Consider the following 16,590-nt stretch of genomic DNA (forward strand, 5'->3'; position numbering starts at 1 on the left):
CCATTCATAATCAATGGATCTAGTACAGCAGGAAGTGTTCTTCTCAAATGGAATAATCCCCAGAATGCCAATCCTTCCCTTGGATCTAATCTACCCAAACCTTGATGCATTTGATTATAATAATGGTCAATGGGATTCTACCAGCGGGCTGCTGGCGGGCTACACCGCAAGATGAGAAAGCAGGGGAAGAGTGGAGTCTGGGAAAGGGCAAAGCGCCAATCTCTGTCAAGCATTCTCCTGCCTTCTATCATTCTAGAAAATGCCCAGTCTCTTCGTAAAACTGATGAACTGCAAGCCCATGTTCGTTTCCAACATGAATTCAGAAATGCCTGTATTCTGTCTCTTACAAAGACATGGTTTAAGAATATGGACTTGGACTGTGAGTTGGTGATTGACTGGTTTGGGGCACCTATATACACATATATGGACCGAGAGGCCCGAGGTTACCGGTAAGACACTGGGTGGTGGAGTGTTTTTATGTGAATGAGCGCTGGTAAAAAACTGTAGCCTACTGTTTAGGGAAAAACTATGCACGAAGGATGTTGAACTGCTATACGTGTCATTGAGCCCCCACCATCTGCCCCAGGAATTTCCTTAAATATTCCACACCATGGTTTGCATTCACCCGAAGGCAAATGAGAGTAATGCCGCGTAGTTAATACTCCAGGCGACGCAGAAATTACAAACAAAATTTCCAGATGCCCCGAACATCATCCTTGGGGACTTTAACCACCGTACTTTGTCAAAAACGTTGAGGAAATTTCATCAGTACGTCACATGCCCACCAGAAATAACAAGATCCTGGTCTTGTGTTACGGTTCTTTTAAGGGAGCGTATAAATCCCCCCCTACCTCCGAAATGGGCACAGCTGACAACAACTGCATGGCCCTTATCCCGGTGTATCGCACAGCCCTGTGGAGGGGTAAAGTGCTTACATAGCGGATTAAGAACTGGACTGAGATTCCTCCCTGACCCTTCAGGGGTGTATTGAATGACTGTACTGACTGGGACATGTTTAAAGAGTTGTGCTGATATTGACGATCTCACTGATGCTGTTAGCTCCTGGGTTTCGTATTGTGAAGATGTAGTCATCCCAGATAATGTTGTGAAGGTTTACGTACCCAAATATTAAGCCCTGGATTAGCAAGTCTCTCAGGGTGCTGTTAAACAGTAAGATAAATGTTAAGATGGAAACCTTACTGAGTTAAATAGGCTGCAGAAAGAGGTGAAATCAGGAGAGCTAAACAGGTGTACAAGGACACAATTGAAAGAGATCTCGGTAACAATTTAGTCTCGGCCTGGGATGGTATGAAAACTATTGTGGGGATACTTTTTTTTTTTTTTTTTAAGGTGTCACTAGATGGCTTTAATTCTGACAATCAACTGGCACAGGAGTTTTACCCGGGACCAGACAATATAGGTAGCCGCCTGCTCACCTCCTGTGCAGAGAAACTAGGCCCCATCTTTAATTACGTCTTTAAGTCGCTCAGCCAGCAGAGGGTGCCAAATCTATGGAAACAGTCTACTGTGATACCAGTCGCCAAGAACAACCACCCAAAGGTTTTTAATGACTACAGACCAGTCACCTTGACTTCCTTGGTCATTACGTCCTTTGAGAAACTGATTAAGAAAGCGCTTCAAACATCTAGGGTAGCAAAAAAACTCATGGCAAGTTTTTATTTGTTGATTTGTCATCTGCTTTTAACACCATTCAACCCCATCTGTTTGTGAACCAACTCACTAATGCTTTTGGTGTAGACTCTCGTGTAGTGGGTTGGATCCTCGACTTTCTAACCAGCAGAACCCAGAGCGTGAGGGTGAATGGATGCCTGTCAGGGGAGCTGTCATCATCAACAGGCTCACCCCAGGGGTCTGTCTTCTCATCCCTCCTCTGTATCCTGTACACTGGTGATTGTCGTAGCCAGTACGAGAACCGACACTGAAGTTTGGAGACGACTGTAGTAGTTAGCCTCCTTCAGTCCAATGAAACTGCCCCATGGCCCTGTTGTTGAGGATTTTGTACATTGGTGTGGAAGTGGATTCTTACAACTGAATGTGACAAAAACCAAAGATATGTGTGGATTTCAGGCATCACCCCCATACCTTGAGAGCATTATCATCAAAGGACAGGTGATAGACAGTGTAGACAACTACAAGTATCTTGGCACAATGATAGCTAGAATAGTGAAAGTGGGCAGTGAGATCACAGAAGTCCAGCAGAGTAGTCTGTCTGACCTGTACAAGATAACAGATAAGTGGTGAAGAAGGCAGAATCCATTCTGTCTGACTGTGCCCATCCCCTACACCTTGAGTTCCAGGTCCTACCCTCTGCTTCCCGATGTAGATTCCCCACTGTTAATACTAATAGGTACAAGCACTCTGTCACCACTATAGCCATTGCCCTTTTGAATATAGGGAAGATAATGAGGTAGGCTAGGGGTGATTTTGAGGATGATGATGGTAAAATGTTGTTGATGATGATGAAGGTGATGTTGCCGTTGTTTTTGGGGTTTTGTCAGCACATTGATGATATGTTGTTGACAAGATGACCTAAGATTGCACAGAACACTTTACTTATTAGACAACTTTGGCTCACTGTACTTTTGTGCTTCTGCTAATGTCGGTCACTAGTAGGCCTACTGTATATATTAGTATTGATGGCTATTAGTATTGATGGACCAACTAGACCATTGTATTCACTAGAACTGTGTGTCATTGTAATCCATGTGGATTTTATACTGTGTGTTCAATGTTATTTTTAATCCTCCTTTGCTGCAAAACCAATTTCCCTCTGGGACAATAAAGTTGAAACTTGAACTTGAACATACTGACCTAAATGTATTGTGCGTGCATTCTTGTAAATGAACAATGATTTACCATAGTTGACTGTAATTTGGTTTTATTTGTAGTTTTCAGCACAGTGCATTACATTTACATGAACAACTCCCAAAGGAGAATACTCCTGCAGACTTCCTGGTTCTCCCATTATTTGCCAAATTTATCTGAAGGGAGTTTTTCTCTGTCTGTTCTTTGTGAGCTGACTGACTTTTAGCTGACTGTAGCAGCTTTCATCATCCTCCCATTTTCCCTGTATATATATATGACCTTTCGCCTCATCTTGGATATAGAAAATAACATGATCAATAGAAAGCTTAGGTTCACCTAAAAAGGATGATTATCACATATGTTTCAATCCCAAAGGGAATCTGTGTTAATGACCTTTTATTCCAGTGATGTTTTAGGATTTCAGATGTTGCCCAGACTTACCCACTTGTCTCTTTAAGTAAAGTTCTGGGTTAAAACAGGGAACTTGATTCATGACCTAGAGTGTATCCCTCCTCAACTTCCAGTTTTGCATGAGCTCGTGATCTAAGGAAAGCCTAGAATATTTCTGATGGTATTTGTCTGTACTGCTTATTTGGATTGTTTTCGACAGATGCTCACTGTTACCAAGCTATCAGTTACATTCATTCATTCATTCATGTCAACTGCCAACACGTTTACTTAACAACCGTTATCCACCCAAGTAACACTCACACAACATACTTTGGTTGTAATTGGCACCTGATCATGTAAACTGATAGTCCATTGATAATTAGTTTGACATAGAATGTTTGAATAATCATGGAACTCTTGTATTGCGTGCCAGTACAGATCTGCCTTATATGGTGTAATGCAGATTACCATTACATCTATATGAACACATCACCCAGGAACACACAGATAATCTGACCCATACACACCCACACCTTGTGACTGGCCAGACAGAAGCCCGCCAGTTTCACAAAATCTTTCCAATCAGATGCTGTGCTGTCTTCAAGACATGCGTCATTGTGAGATGAGATCACAGACTCACAGACTCAGTGTCTCAATTGCTTCCTGGTTTTGAATAATCTCTCATGTTTGGACCACTGGGTTGAATTTTTGCAGTGTAAGGTTAACATCATAGACTTTACTTGAGCACATCCTGTGAAAAGCATTATGTGAAATTAGCTTACAAAACTATAAAAGTGACTCAGATTTGACAAAAAAATCTCACAGTATTTATGACCCTATTGTACAAAAATACTGCAGGGCAATATTAACACAAGTTAATACATTCTCCACACGAACATAATATAACTACGTACGTTAATTATACTCCCAACGGAAGTTTCCTACTTGGCACAAACTGATTGAATCAACTTTGTCTAACATAATTTGTCAACGTATGGTGACGTGGGATCTACATTAGATTTAAAAAAAATAATCAACATAAACTGTTGTTTTGAGGGTGAAATTTCAACCACAGGATTATGTCATCATGGTAACCAATTTTCAACATAGACAACCTTGTATAAAATATGTTGAATTTGTACCTTTGAAACAATGTCAGATCTTCAACGTTATATCCACTATCAGAATTAAATAATACATCTGGGCAGCACATAGTAGTTGATTTATCTACAGCTATCAATCTGGTCTCCCTTCCAGGGTTCTAACTTAGGCCATCCCTGCTTAGCTTTCGATATTTGTCACTGACTATTACCAATGTGCTATCATGAGAATTATTATTAAGAGATCTCTTAACAACTAAATAGATTCACTGTTGCTTGAAGTCATTCCAAAGGGTAGGTTTAACAGAGCAAATGAAATGTAACCGTACTTTGTTATACACTGAGTGCACGAAACATTAGGAACACCTTCGTAATATTGAGTTTCACCTCATTTTGCCCTCAGAACAGGCTCAATTTGTCAGGGCATGGACTCCACACGGTGTCGAAAGCGCTCCACAGGGATGCTAGCCCATGTTGACTCCAATGCTTCCCACAGTTGTGTCAAGTTGGCTGGATGTCATTTGGGTGGTGGACCATTCTTGATACACACGGGAAACTGTTGAGTGTGAAAAACCCAGCAGCGCTGCAGTTCTTGACACACTCCAACCGGTGTGCCTGGCACCTACTACCACACTCCGTTCAAAGACTCTTAAATATTTTGTCTTGCCCATTCCCCCTCTGAATGTTACATACACACAATCCATGTCTCAATTGTCTCAAGGCTTAAAACTCCTTCTTTAACCTGTCTCCTCCCCTTAGTCTACACTGATTGAAATGGATTTAACAAGTGACATCAATAAGGGATCATAGTTTTAATCTGGATTCACCTGGTCAGTCTATGTCATGTGGTGTTCCTAATGGTTTTTTTTACATTTAGTGTATATCACTAATGACACTATTTGCAAAACATTAAGAACGTTTTAGAGTCCATGCCCCGGTGACTAGAAAGTGTTCTTAATGTTTTGTACACTCAGTGTAACATGTGCCAAGTCTTCAACAGCTATTGCTTAAATTTAACCCAGGGTTCAGCTAAAAATAGACAATAGAAATACACCTAGAGTTTCAAGCTTTGGCTGATTTAAAATTGAATCTTAAAGTCAATAATTCATATGTTGGATTCACGTCTCCAGCTCAACCAAAACTCTAAGTTAAAGAATAGGACTTAATCAGGTCAAACTTGATTTGAAATGCATTTGAAGTTTGATTTGATTTAATCCTATTCTTTAACTTAGATTTGTGATTGCGATGGAGACGTGAATCCAACATATCATTTTTTAATTTGTAGACAAACTGGATATTGAATTATGTTTAGCTGTCAGTGCCACAAAATATCAACATTTTAAGGAGATGTATCTTCTGCTTGGATAGCTCCATCTGTGTAGTTTGATGTTATTTAGTCCTATTCTTTAACTTAGATTTTTGGTTAAAATGGAGATGTGAATCCAACATTCACTACCGGTCAAAAGTTTTAGAACACCTACTCATTCAAGGGTTTTTCTTAATTTTTTAAAACTATTTTCTACATGTAGAATAATAGTGAAGACATCAAACTATTAAATAACACATATGGAATCATGTTGTAACCAAAAAAGTGTTAAACAAATCAAAATATATTTTATATTTGAGATTCTTCAAATAGCCACCCTTTGCCTTGATGACAGCTTGGCACACTCTTGGTATTTTCTCAACCAGCTTCACCTGGAATGCTTTTCCAATAGTCTTGAAGGAGTTCCCACATATGCTGAGCACTTGCTTGCTGCTTTTATTTCACTCTGTGGTCCATCTAAATTTGGTTGAGGTCGGGGGATTGTGGAGGCCAGGTCATCTGATGCAGCACCATCACTCTCCTTCTTGGTAAAATAGCCCTTACACAGCCTGGAGGTATGTTGGATTATTGTCCTGTTGAAAAACAAATGATAGTCCCACTAAGCCCAAACCAGATGGGATGGCGTATCGCTGCAGAATGCTGTGGTAGCCATGCTGGTTAAGTGTGCCTTGAATTCTAAATAAATCACAGACAGTGTCACCAGCAAAGCAACCCACACCGTAACACCTCCTCCTCTATGCTTTACGGTGAGAAATACACATGTGGAGATTATCCTTTCACCCACACTGTGTCTCACAAAGACACGGCGATTGGAAACAAAAATCTCCAATTTGGACTCCAGACCAAAGGACAAATTTCCACTGGTCTAATGTCCTTTGCTGGTGTTTCTTGGCCCAAGCAAGTCTCTTTTTCTTATTGGTGTCCTTTAGTAGTGGTTTCTTTGCAGCAATTCGACCATGAAGGCCTGATTCACACAGTCTCCTCTGAACAGTGGATGTTAAGATGCGTCTGTTACTTGAACTCTATGAAGCATTAATTTGGGCTGCAATTTCTGAGGCTGGTAACTCTAATGAACTTATCCTCTGCAGCAGAGGTATCTCTGGGTCTTCCATTCCTGTGGCGGTCCTCATGAGAGCCAGTTTCATCACAGAGCTTGATGGTTTTTGCGACTGCACTTGAAATGTTCCAGATTGACTGACCTTCATGTCTTAAAGTAATGATGGACTGTCGTTTCTCTTTGCTTATTTGAGCTGTTCTTTCCATAATATTGACTTGGTCTTTTACCAAATAGGGCTATCTTCTGTATACCACCCTACATTGTCACAACACAACTAATTACCTCAAACGCATTAAGAAGGAAAGAAATTCCACAAATTTACTTTTAAGAAGGCACACCTGTTAATTTTAAATGCATTGGAGGTGACTACCTCATGAAGCTGGATGAGAGAATGCCAAGAATGTGCAAAGCTGTCATCAATGCAAAGGGTGGCTATTTGAAAAATCTCAAATATAAAATGTATTTTGATTTGTTTAACACTTTTTTGGTTACTACATGATTCCATATGTGTTAATTCATAGTTTTGATGTCTTCACTATTATTCTACAATGTAGAAAATAGTAAAAAATACAGAAAAACCCTTGAATGAGTAGGTGTTCTAAAACTTTTGACCGGTAGTGTATCAATTATGAATTTGTAGACAAAGTGGAATTAAAGCTATACTAAGTCAGTGGAACAGATGGAACTATCCAAACGAATGTAACAGTATTTATACAAACTTAAAATGAGCAACACATCCACTGCCACATTGAGGTTACTGTAACTATAAATGTCTTCTATAATCATCGAAAGCATTCATGTTCAAGATAGCATGCAAAGGTCCCAGGTCAGTGGAGATCTTCACAATTGCTATTTGAATCTGCACAAAATCTTGAACAGCATTGATCGCTTGCGCTATGTACTTTTAATGTAATCTCAGCTGCAATACACGTCATTTGGTTGTGCTATTAGATGAAGCACAGTGATAACACATTAAGTTGTTGCATAAATACAAAATATCTGACATTTTATTCCTATTTGAACTTTGTTGTGCTAAGGTTGAAAGTGCAGCGATAATACATTTACATGACAAAAAAAAATTATAATCTGACATTGTTTTTCAATGGAATTTGGTTGTGCTTTTAGATGGTTGAAAGCATATCGATAACACATTGGGAATTCAACAAAATTCTGGCTGTCTTTTTGAGTGGATGAATGAAGATTGAAATCTCATTGGTTAACATCTCAACCAAATATTACAGAAATGACGATGTTCAAATGATGTGGTATGCGCAGGGGATTATTGCTGCCACTGAAAAATATTGGCCGGCCATTTTATCTTTCAGTGGCAGCAATAAGCCTCCATACCTTCAAGTGTACAATAAATAATAAATAAAATAAATAGAAGATCAGCCTCAGAACAGTGCATTTGTGTCTGCAAATGTTGTCCTCCTAGTGCACACTTGGCTCTTTAGGGTCCTTAGTTCACGTGTGACCCGTGACAGGAACTCCTTGAATCTCTTTAGAACCACACAGCCATAGACCTTCTGCTGGAACACGTTCTGGGACGGGGGTACTGAGGTCGGTCCGTCTACAGGTTCAGGTGGGATGGGCAGGTTTGGAAAGAGGGTTTGGTAAATGCAGTTTATTTGGTTGGCCAGACCATTGGTGCGGTTATGGGCAGTAGAGAGTTTGCTCAGCAGTGAGCTGGATGGTGGCTGTAAGTCTGTCTGTTGCTCAGTGACTCTCTTCAGGTGTGGTAGGAAAGCCTTACAGTGGGAGTAGATGCTCAACATCCGCTCTGAGGGGTCAAGGCCAGAGATGTTTGGGTCAGGAACGTTGTTGATTGACATCTGGCAGAACAGCTCTGACATGTCTCCTTGACTGACCTTCTGGAGATCAATGAAAAAAAATATCAAATGAGTGGAAGTTCTTGGAAACACTTTTACAAAATCCAACAGGTAGCCTTTAATCCATTATGATTTGGCCATAAAATAGCTTAAAAGTAGTTTTACATTTCCCATTAGACTGTGGATGATTCCATCATATACAGTTGAAGTCGGAAGTTTACATACACCTTAGCCAAATACATTCAAACTCAGTTTTTCAGAAATTCCTGACATTTAATCCTAGTAAAAATTCCCTGTTTTAGGTCAGTTAGGATCACCACTTTATTTTAAGAATGTGAAATGTCAGAATAATAGTAGAGAGAATGATTTATTTCAGCTTTTATTTCTTTCATCACATTCCCAGTGGGTCAGAAGTTTACATACACTCAATTAGTATTTGGTAGCATTGCCTTTAAATTGTTTAACTTGGGTCAAACGTTTCGGGTAGCCTTCCACAAGCTTCCCACAATAATTTGGGTGAATGTTGGTCCATTCCTTCTGACAGAGCTGTAGTAATTGAGTCAGGTTTGTAGGCCTCCTTGCTCGCACACGCTTTTTCAGTTCTGCCCACAAATCATCTATAGGATTGATGTCAGGGCTTTGTGATGGCCACTCCAATAACTTGACTTTGTTGTCCTTAAGCCATTTTGCCACAACTTTGGTAGTATGCTTGGGGTCATTGTCCATTTGGAAGACCCATTTGCGACCAAGCTTTAACTTCCTTGCTGATGTCTTGAGATGTTGCTTCAATATATCCACATAATTTTCCTGCCTCATGATGCCATCTATTTTGTGAAGTGCACCAGTCCCTCCTGCAGCAAAGCACCCTCACAACATGATGCTGCCTCCCTCGTGCTTCACGGTTGGGATGGTGTTCTTCGGGTTGCAAGCGTCCCACTTTTTCCTCCAAACATAACGATGGTCATTATGGCCAAACAGTTCTATTTTTTATTCATCAGACCAGAGGACATTTCTCCAAAAAGTACAATCTTTGTCCCCATGTGCAGTTGCAAACTGTAGTCTGGCTTTTTTATGGTGGTTTTGGAGCAGTGGCTTCTTCCTTGCTGAGCGTCCTTTCAGGTTATGTCGATATAGGACTCGTTTTACTGTGGATATAGATACATTTGCACCTGTTTCCTCCAGCATCTTCACAGGGTCCTTTGCTGTTGATGAGGATGAACCAGACTTGTGGAGGTCTACAAATTTTTTTCTGAGGTCATGGCTGATTTCTTTTCATTTTCCCATGATGTCAAGCAAAGAGGCACTGAGTTTGAAGGTAGGACTTGAAATACTTCCACAGGTACACCTCCAATTGGCTCAAATGATGTAAATCAGCCCATCAGAAGCTTCTAAAGCCATGACATAATTTTCTGGAATTTTCCAAGCTGTTTAAAGGCACAGTCAACTTAGTGTATGTAAACTTCCGACCCACTGGAATTGTGATACAGTGAATTAATACAGTGAATTGTGATAAAGTGAAATAATCTGTCTGTAAACAATTGTTGGAAAAATTACTTGTGTCTTGCACAAAGTAGATGTCCCAACCGACTTGCCAAAACTATAGTTTGCTTACAAGAAATTTGTGGAGTGGTTGAAAAACGAATTTTAATGACTCCAACCTAAGTGTATGTAAACTTCCGATTTCAACTGTACATGTTACCCGAGACTATAATTAAGCCAATCAGCCAATCAGCCAATCAGCATTCAAACTGGTTACCAACGTAATTAGAGCAGTAAACATACATGTTTTGTCATTTCCGTGGTATACAGTCTGATATACCACGGCTGTCAGCCAATCAGCATTCAAGGCTCGAACTACCCAGTTAAAATACTGGACAAATATTATGCCTTGACTTACGTATGTTTTTAAGAGGTCCACAGATTCCTTGTGTATGAGTTTGGTTAGCTTCAAACTTCTTTGTAGGGAACTCCCACACGGTTGCTTCCTACATACTACTGCAGCACTCACTGAATCAATGGCAGCAACCAGTAACAGAGAGAGCAATGCTGAGGAGCAAGGTGAGACAATTAAAAACACCACACTAACACCTATATCACAGACTTTAGCATAGTTACATGACAATCTAAATTAGAAGTATGAAATATATTGCGATAAGTAGCTGTGGTAACAGTTACAGTATTTAAAATGTCTATATAATGAGCAAAGGACACAATAAAAGTTGAGAGGACACATACTAAGTTTGTACCTATGCATATGAGTACAATCATTCATACACACAAGAAACATAAATATTCAACATTTGCACATCATCCTTCATTTAATGTCGGCACATTGATGTTCCATAAATACATGTGACATTACAGCAAGTACAGTACAGTATCCACATGGTTGAATATATAGTTATTCACCGTATATGAAATATAGCAATAATGGTTTTATAATGTAATTTTACTTACTTCTTGCTGCTTGTGATATGGTCAGCTGAGGACACATATTCTTTACATGACCACTCATTTCCCATACAATGACACAGGCCAAGTGTTAGACACAGACTAGTCATGATCACTCCCCTGAAAAACGTTTTAAAAGACTGAAACCACGCATTTGTCATTGGAGGAAATGACGTGCTCAGCTCTTTCTTTGTGAAGCAACTGCATTTCCCAGATTTGTTTTTCAGACCTGAATTGCTTTATTTGATGTACCAAATCTAAATGTATGTGTATGTTCAGCATTGTCTGTGGTCTGAGCTCACTCCCACAGGGTTCACAGATACCAGATGTATCTACAGTATATATTACAGCATTGCAGGTATATTAATTTGTATATAATTTTTTAAAACATTTTATTTATCTTTTTTTAACTAGGCAAGTCAGTTAAGAACAAATTCTTATTTGCAATGACGGCCTAGGAACAGTGGGTTACCTGCCTTGTTCAGGATTGAGCACATACATTTACAAACACTATAACTGTCAATGGATTACAATATTTGAGTTGAGGTAGTGTACTGTAAAAGCTGTGCTAACAAATTCATATAATAACCTATGCATGTGTGAGGTCATTTGTTTTATACCAGTCACAAGAGGTCAACCCACTCTGACACAATTCATTGTAGTAGTGCTGTCGCCTCCTAGAGTAAGTGGTTGTGAAGTTTTAAAAGAAGTGAATGCAGTGTTGCAATCTGTTCAGTTTGGGTATCATATGATATCGTTTTAAATTCCTTATAGTTTTTATAAATTGTTTATTTAACCTTTATTTTACTGAGACCAAGGTCTCTTTTACAGATTAGCCCTGAATTACATAAAATAGAGACATCAAAATATAGAATGCAAGCAGAAAGAAAAAAACGGTAATCAAAACACATTCATCAGTAATAAGGTCCTCAATGAGCTTTCTGAATTGCCTTATAGGCACCAGAACATCAAATGTAACAACATTTTGAATATTGTTCCACAAATAAGGTGTAAGAAAACGAAAAGCTGATTTACCTAACTCAGTAGAGACCAAAGGAATGTCCAGAGTTAGCCATCCGTGAGATCTGGTGCGATGACTCGAATGTCTAAAGTTTAGTAATGATGTTAGATACAGTGGGACTTTTTGTAAAAGGGCTTTATACATGAAAACATAGCAATGTATCAACCTACGTGACATCAAAGAGGGCCAACCAACTTTCTGGTAGAGAATGCAGTGATGAGTACTAAAATTGTCGCCCGTAATAAAGCGCAGTGCGCTATGATAAACTGCATCTAACGGCTTTAATGAGATGGCAGCTGTGTTCATATAGAGGATGTCACCATAATCTAGGACTGATAGGAACGTCAACTGAATAATCTGCTTTCTACTATTTAGCGAGAGGCAGGACCTATTTCTATAGAAGAAGCCCATTTGTATTCCCAGCGTCTTTACTAACTTATCAATATGCTTTTTAAAAGACAGTTTTCATCTATCCAGATGCCCAGATATTTGTAAGCATGGACACGATCAGTATGCACACCATCCAAAGTACATATGGTTAAATCAGAGTTATTTTTATGCGCTTTAGAGAACAACATCAATTTAACATTTTTATTTTATTTAACCTTTATTTAACTAGGCAAGTCAGTTAAGAACAAATTCTTATTTACAATGACGGCCTACCAGAAGGATAAAGGCCTCCTGCGGGGATGGGGGCTGGGATTAAAAATATAGGACAAAACACACATCACGACAAGAGAGACAACACAACACTATGTAAAGAGAGACCTAAGACAACAACATAGCATGGCAGCAACACATGACAACACAGGATGGTAGCAACACAACATGACAACAACATGGTAGCAACACAACATGGCAGCAGCAACACAACATTGTTGGGCACAGACAACAACACAAAGGGCAAGAAGGTGGAGGAAACAACACATCACGCAAAGCAGCCACAACTGTCAGAAAGTGTGTTCCTGATTGAGTCTTTGAATGAAGAGATGGAGATAAAACTGTCCAGTTTGAGTGTTTGTTGCAGCTCGTTCCAGTCGCTAGCTGCAGCGACCGGAAAAGATGAGCAACCCACATAGTTACACATAGTAGTTGCATGGAATATATACTGAACAACAATATAAACGCAACATGCAATAATGTCAATGAGTTTACTGAGTTACAGTTTATATAAGGAAATCAGTCAATTGAAATATATTCATTAGGCCCTAATCTATGAATTTCACATGACTGGGCCCAACCACTGGGGAGCCAGGCCCAGCCAATCAGAATAAGTTTTTCTCCACAAAAGTGCTTTATTACATACAGAAATACTCCTGTTTCATCATCTGTCCGGGTGGCTGGTCTCAGACGATCCCGCAAAGGAAGAAGCCGGTTGTGGAGGTCCTGGGCTGGCGAGGTTACACGTGGTCTGCGGTTGTGAGGCTGGTTGGATGTACTGCCAAATTTTCTAAAACAACGTTGGAGGTGGCTTATGGTCGAGAAATTAACATTCAATTCTCTGGCAAAAACTCTGGTGGACATTCCTGCAGTCAGCACGCCAATTGCATGCTGCCTCAAAACTTGAGACATCTGTGGCATTGTATTGTGTGACAAAACTGCACATTTTAGAGTGGCCTTTTATTGTCCCCAGCACAAGGTGCACCTGTTTAATGATCATGCTGTTTAATCAGCTTCTTTATATACTACACCTGTCAAGTGGATGGATTATCTTGGCAAAAGAGAAATGCTCACTAACATGAATATAAACATTTGGGCACAAAAAGTATGGAACATTTCTGGGATCTTTTATTTCAGCCCATGAAACATTGGACCAACACTTTACATGTTGTGTTTATATTTTGTTCAGTAAAGAAAATACTGTATAACTGTGTTCTTGTATATAGAGGAAACAAAACAGAGTGAACTCCCAGTGTATGTCAGTTAAGACCCTGTACCCATTTTCAGGTTCAAGAGAAACCCTTGCATGTGGGCTCACGGGAACTTTTCAACGCACAGGACGAGAGTTTCTCAAGAGACTTTCCCCAGTGTGTAAAAGACAGTGTAAAGAAAGGGTCAGAGTCACCAAAGTTGGTCAGGAAACAACAGTACCACACCCTGTAGTGTCTCTCTGTCCCCAACACCAAACCAAGACACACCTCAAATCTCTTGAAACCCACAAAAGTTGATTTTGTCAGGAAACTCCTGTTTGGTTCATCTGTGTTTCAGAGAAGCCCACTTTTCATCAGATGATGACGGTCCAACTATGATGTTGTTTATAACTAATAAACCGGCTACTCCATTTTTGATTGAACCAACCATGACCAAAACAATGATGAATGATCAGTGATGACATTTGTGAAATTAATTACCAAGGTGGAGCCAAATCAAATCAAATTGTATTTGTCACATGCTTCGTAAACAACAAGTGTAGACTAAAAGTGAAATACTTACTTACGGCCCATTCCCAACAATGCAGAATGAAATGAAATAAAATAATAAAAATAGTAACAAGAAGAATACATAGAAAAATAATAACACATGGAATAAATACTCAATGAGTAATGATAACTTAGCTATATACACAGGGTACCAGTACCGAGTCTATGTGCAGGGATAAGAGGTAATTGAGTTAGATATGTACAGTTGAAGTCAGAAGTTTACATACACCTAAGCCAAATACATTTAAAATCAGTTTTTCACAATTCCTGATGTTTAATCCTAGTAAAAATTCCCTGTTTCAGGTCAGTTAGGATCACCACTTTATTTTAAGAATGTGAAATGTCAGAATAATAGTAGAGAGAATGATTTATTTCAGCTTTTATTTCTTTCATCACATTCCCACTGGGTCAGAAGTTTACATACACTCACTTAGTATTTGGTAGCATTGCCTTTAAATTGTTTAACTTGGGTCAAATGTTTCAGGTAGCCTTCCACAAGCTTCCCACAATAAATTGGGTGAATGTTGGCCCATTCCTCCTGACAGAGCTGGTGTAACTGAGTCAGGTTTGCTAGCACACGCTTTTTCAGTTCTGCCCACAAATTTTCTTTGGAATTGAGATCAGGCTTTGTGATGGCCACTCCAATACCTTGACTTTGTTGTCCTTAAGCAATTTTGCCACAACTTTGGAAGTATGCTTGGGGTCATTGTCCATTTGGAAGACCCATTTGCGACCAAGCTTTAACTTCCTTGCTGATGTCTTGAGATGTTGCTTCAATATATCCACATAATTTTCCTGCCTCATGATGCCATCTATTTTGTGAAGTGCACCAGTCCCTCCTGCAGCAAAGCACCCTCACAACATGATGCTGCCACCCTCGTGCTTCACGGTTGGGATGGTGTTCTTCGGGTTGCAAGCGTCCCACTTTTTCCTCCAAACATAACGATGGTCATTATGGCCAAACAGTTCTATTTTTTATTCATCAGACCATAGGACATTTCTCCAAAAAGTACAGTCTTTGTCCCCATGTGCAGTTGCAAACTGTAGTCTGGCTTTTTTATGGTGGTTTTGGAGCAGTGGCTTCTTCCTTGCTGAGCGGCCTTTCAGGTTATGTCGATATAGGACTCGTTTTACTGTGGATATAGATACATTTGTACCTGTTTCCTCCAGCATCTTCACAGCGTCCTTTGCTGTTGTTCTGGGATTGAGTTGCACTTTTCGCACCAAGGTACGTTCATCTCTAGGAGACAAAACGCGTCTCCTTCCTGAGCGGTATGACAGCTGCGTGGTCCCGTGGTGTTTAGACTTGCGTACTATTGTTTGTACAGATGAACGTGGTACTTTCAGGCATTTGGAAATTGCTCCCAAGGATGAACCAGACTTGTGGAGGTCTACAATATTTTTTCTGAGGTCTTGGCTGATTTCTTTTGATTTTCCAATGATGTCAAGCAAAGAGGCACTGAGTTTGAAGGCAGGCCTTGAAATACATCCAAAAGTACACCTCCAATTGACTTAAATTATGTCAATTAGCCTTTCAGAAGCTTCAAAATCCATGACATCATTTTCCAAGCTGTGTAAAGGTACAGTCAACTTAGTGTATGTAAACTTCTGATCCACTGGAATTGTAATACAGTGAATTATAAGTGAAATAATCTGTAAACAATTGTTGGAAAAATGACTTGTGTCATGCACAAAGTAGATGTAACTGACTTGCCAAAACTATAGTTTGTTAACAAGAAATTTGAAAAACGAGTTTTAATGACTCCAACCTAAGTGTATGTAAACTTCCAACTTCAACTGTACATATACAGTAGCTGGGGATAAAGTGACTAGGCAACATGATAGATAAACAGTAGCAGCAGTGTATGTGGTGAGTGTAAGTGTGTGTGTGTGTTGGAGTGTCAGGGTAAGTATGTGTGAGTGTATGGGTAGAGTCCAGTGTGTGTGCATGGAGTCAAAAAGAGTTAGTGCAAAAAGGGTCATGGAGCTCCATGGAGCTATTTGGTTAACTATTTAGCAGTCTTTTGGCTTGGAGGTAGAAGCTGTTCAGAGTCCTGCTGGTGCCAGACGTCTGTGCCGCTTGGTAGCAGAGAGAACAGTCAATGACTTGGGTGGCTGGAGTCTGACAATTTTTATGGCTTTTGTTACGAATACCTTTGGCCCGGCAGT

At 39.7% G+C, this 16,590-nt stretch overlaps 1 protein-coding gene across 1 annotated transcript; it reads right to left on the reverse strand.

Annotated features, from left to right (window-relative positions):
• Positions 1-7,697: 7,697 nt before the first annotated feature.
• m17 (IL-6 subfamily cytokine M17) lies at positions 7,698-11,092 on the reverse strand. The gene is made up of 3 exons (XM_038971355.1): positions 10,987-11,092; positions 10,427-10,575; positions 7,698-8,571 (listed from the first exon to the last, which is right to left on the reverse strand). Exons 1-3 carry the CDS (start codon positions 11,042-11,044, stop codon positions 8,095-8,097), a joined length of 684 nt encoding a protein of 227 aa, XP_038827283.1. The 5' UTR covers positions 11,045-11,092; the 3' UTR covers positions 7,698-8,094.
• Between the last annotated feature and the right edge of the window lie 5,498 nt (positions 11,093-16,590).

The sequence above is a fragment of the Salvelinus namaycush genome, chromosome 31 (genome assembly GCF_016432855.1).
Source record: "Salvelinus namaycush isolate Seneca chromosome 31, SaNama_1.0, whole genome shotgun sequence".
NCBI classification, from domain to species: Eukaryota; Metazoa; Chordata; class Actinopteri; order Salmoniformes; family Salmonidae; genus Salvelinus; species Salvelinus namaycush.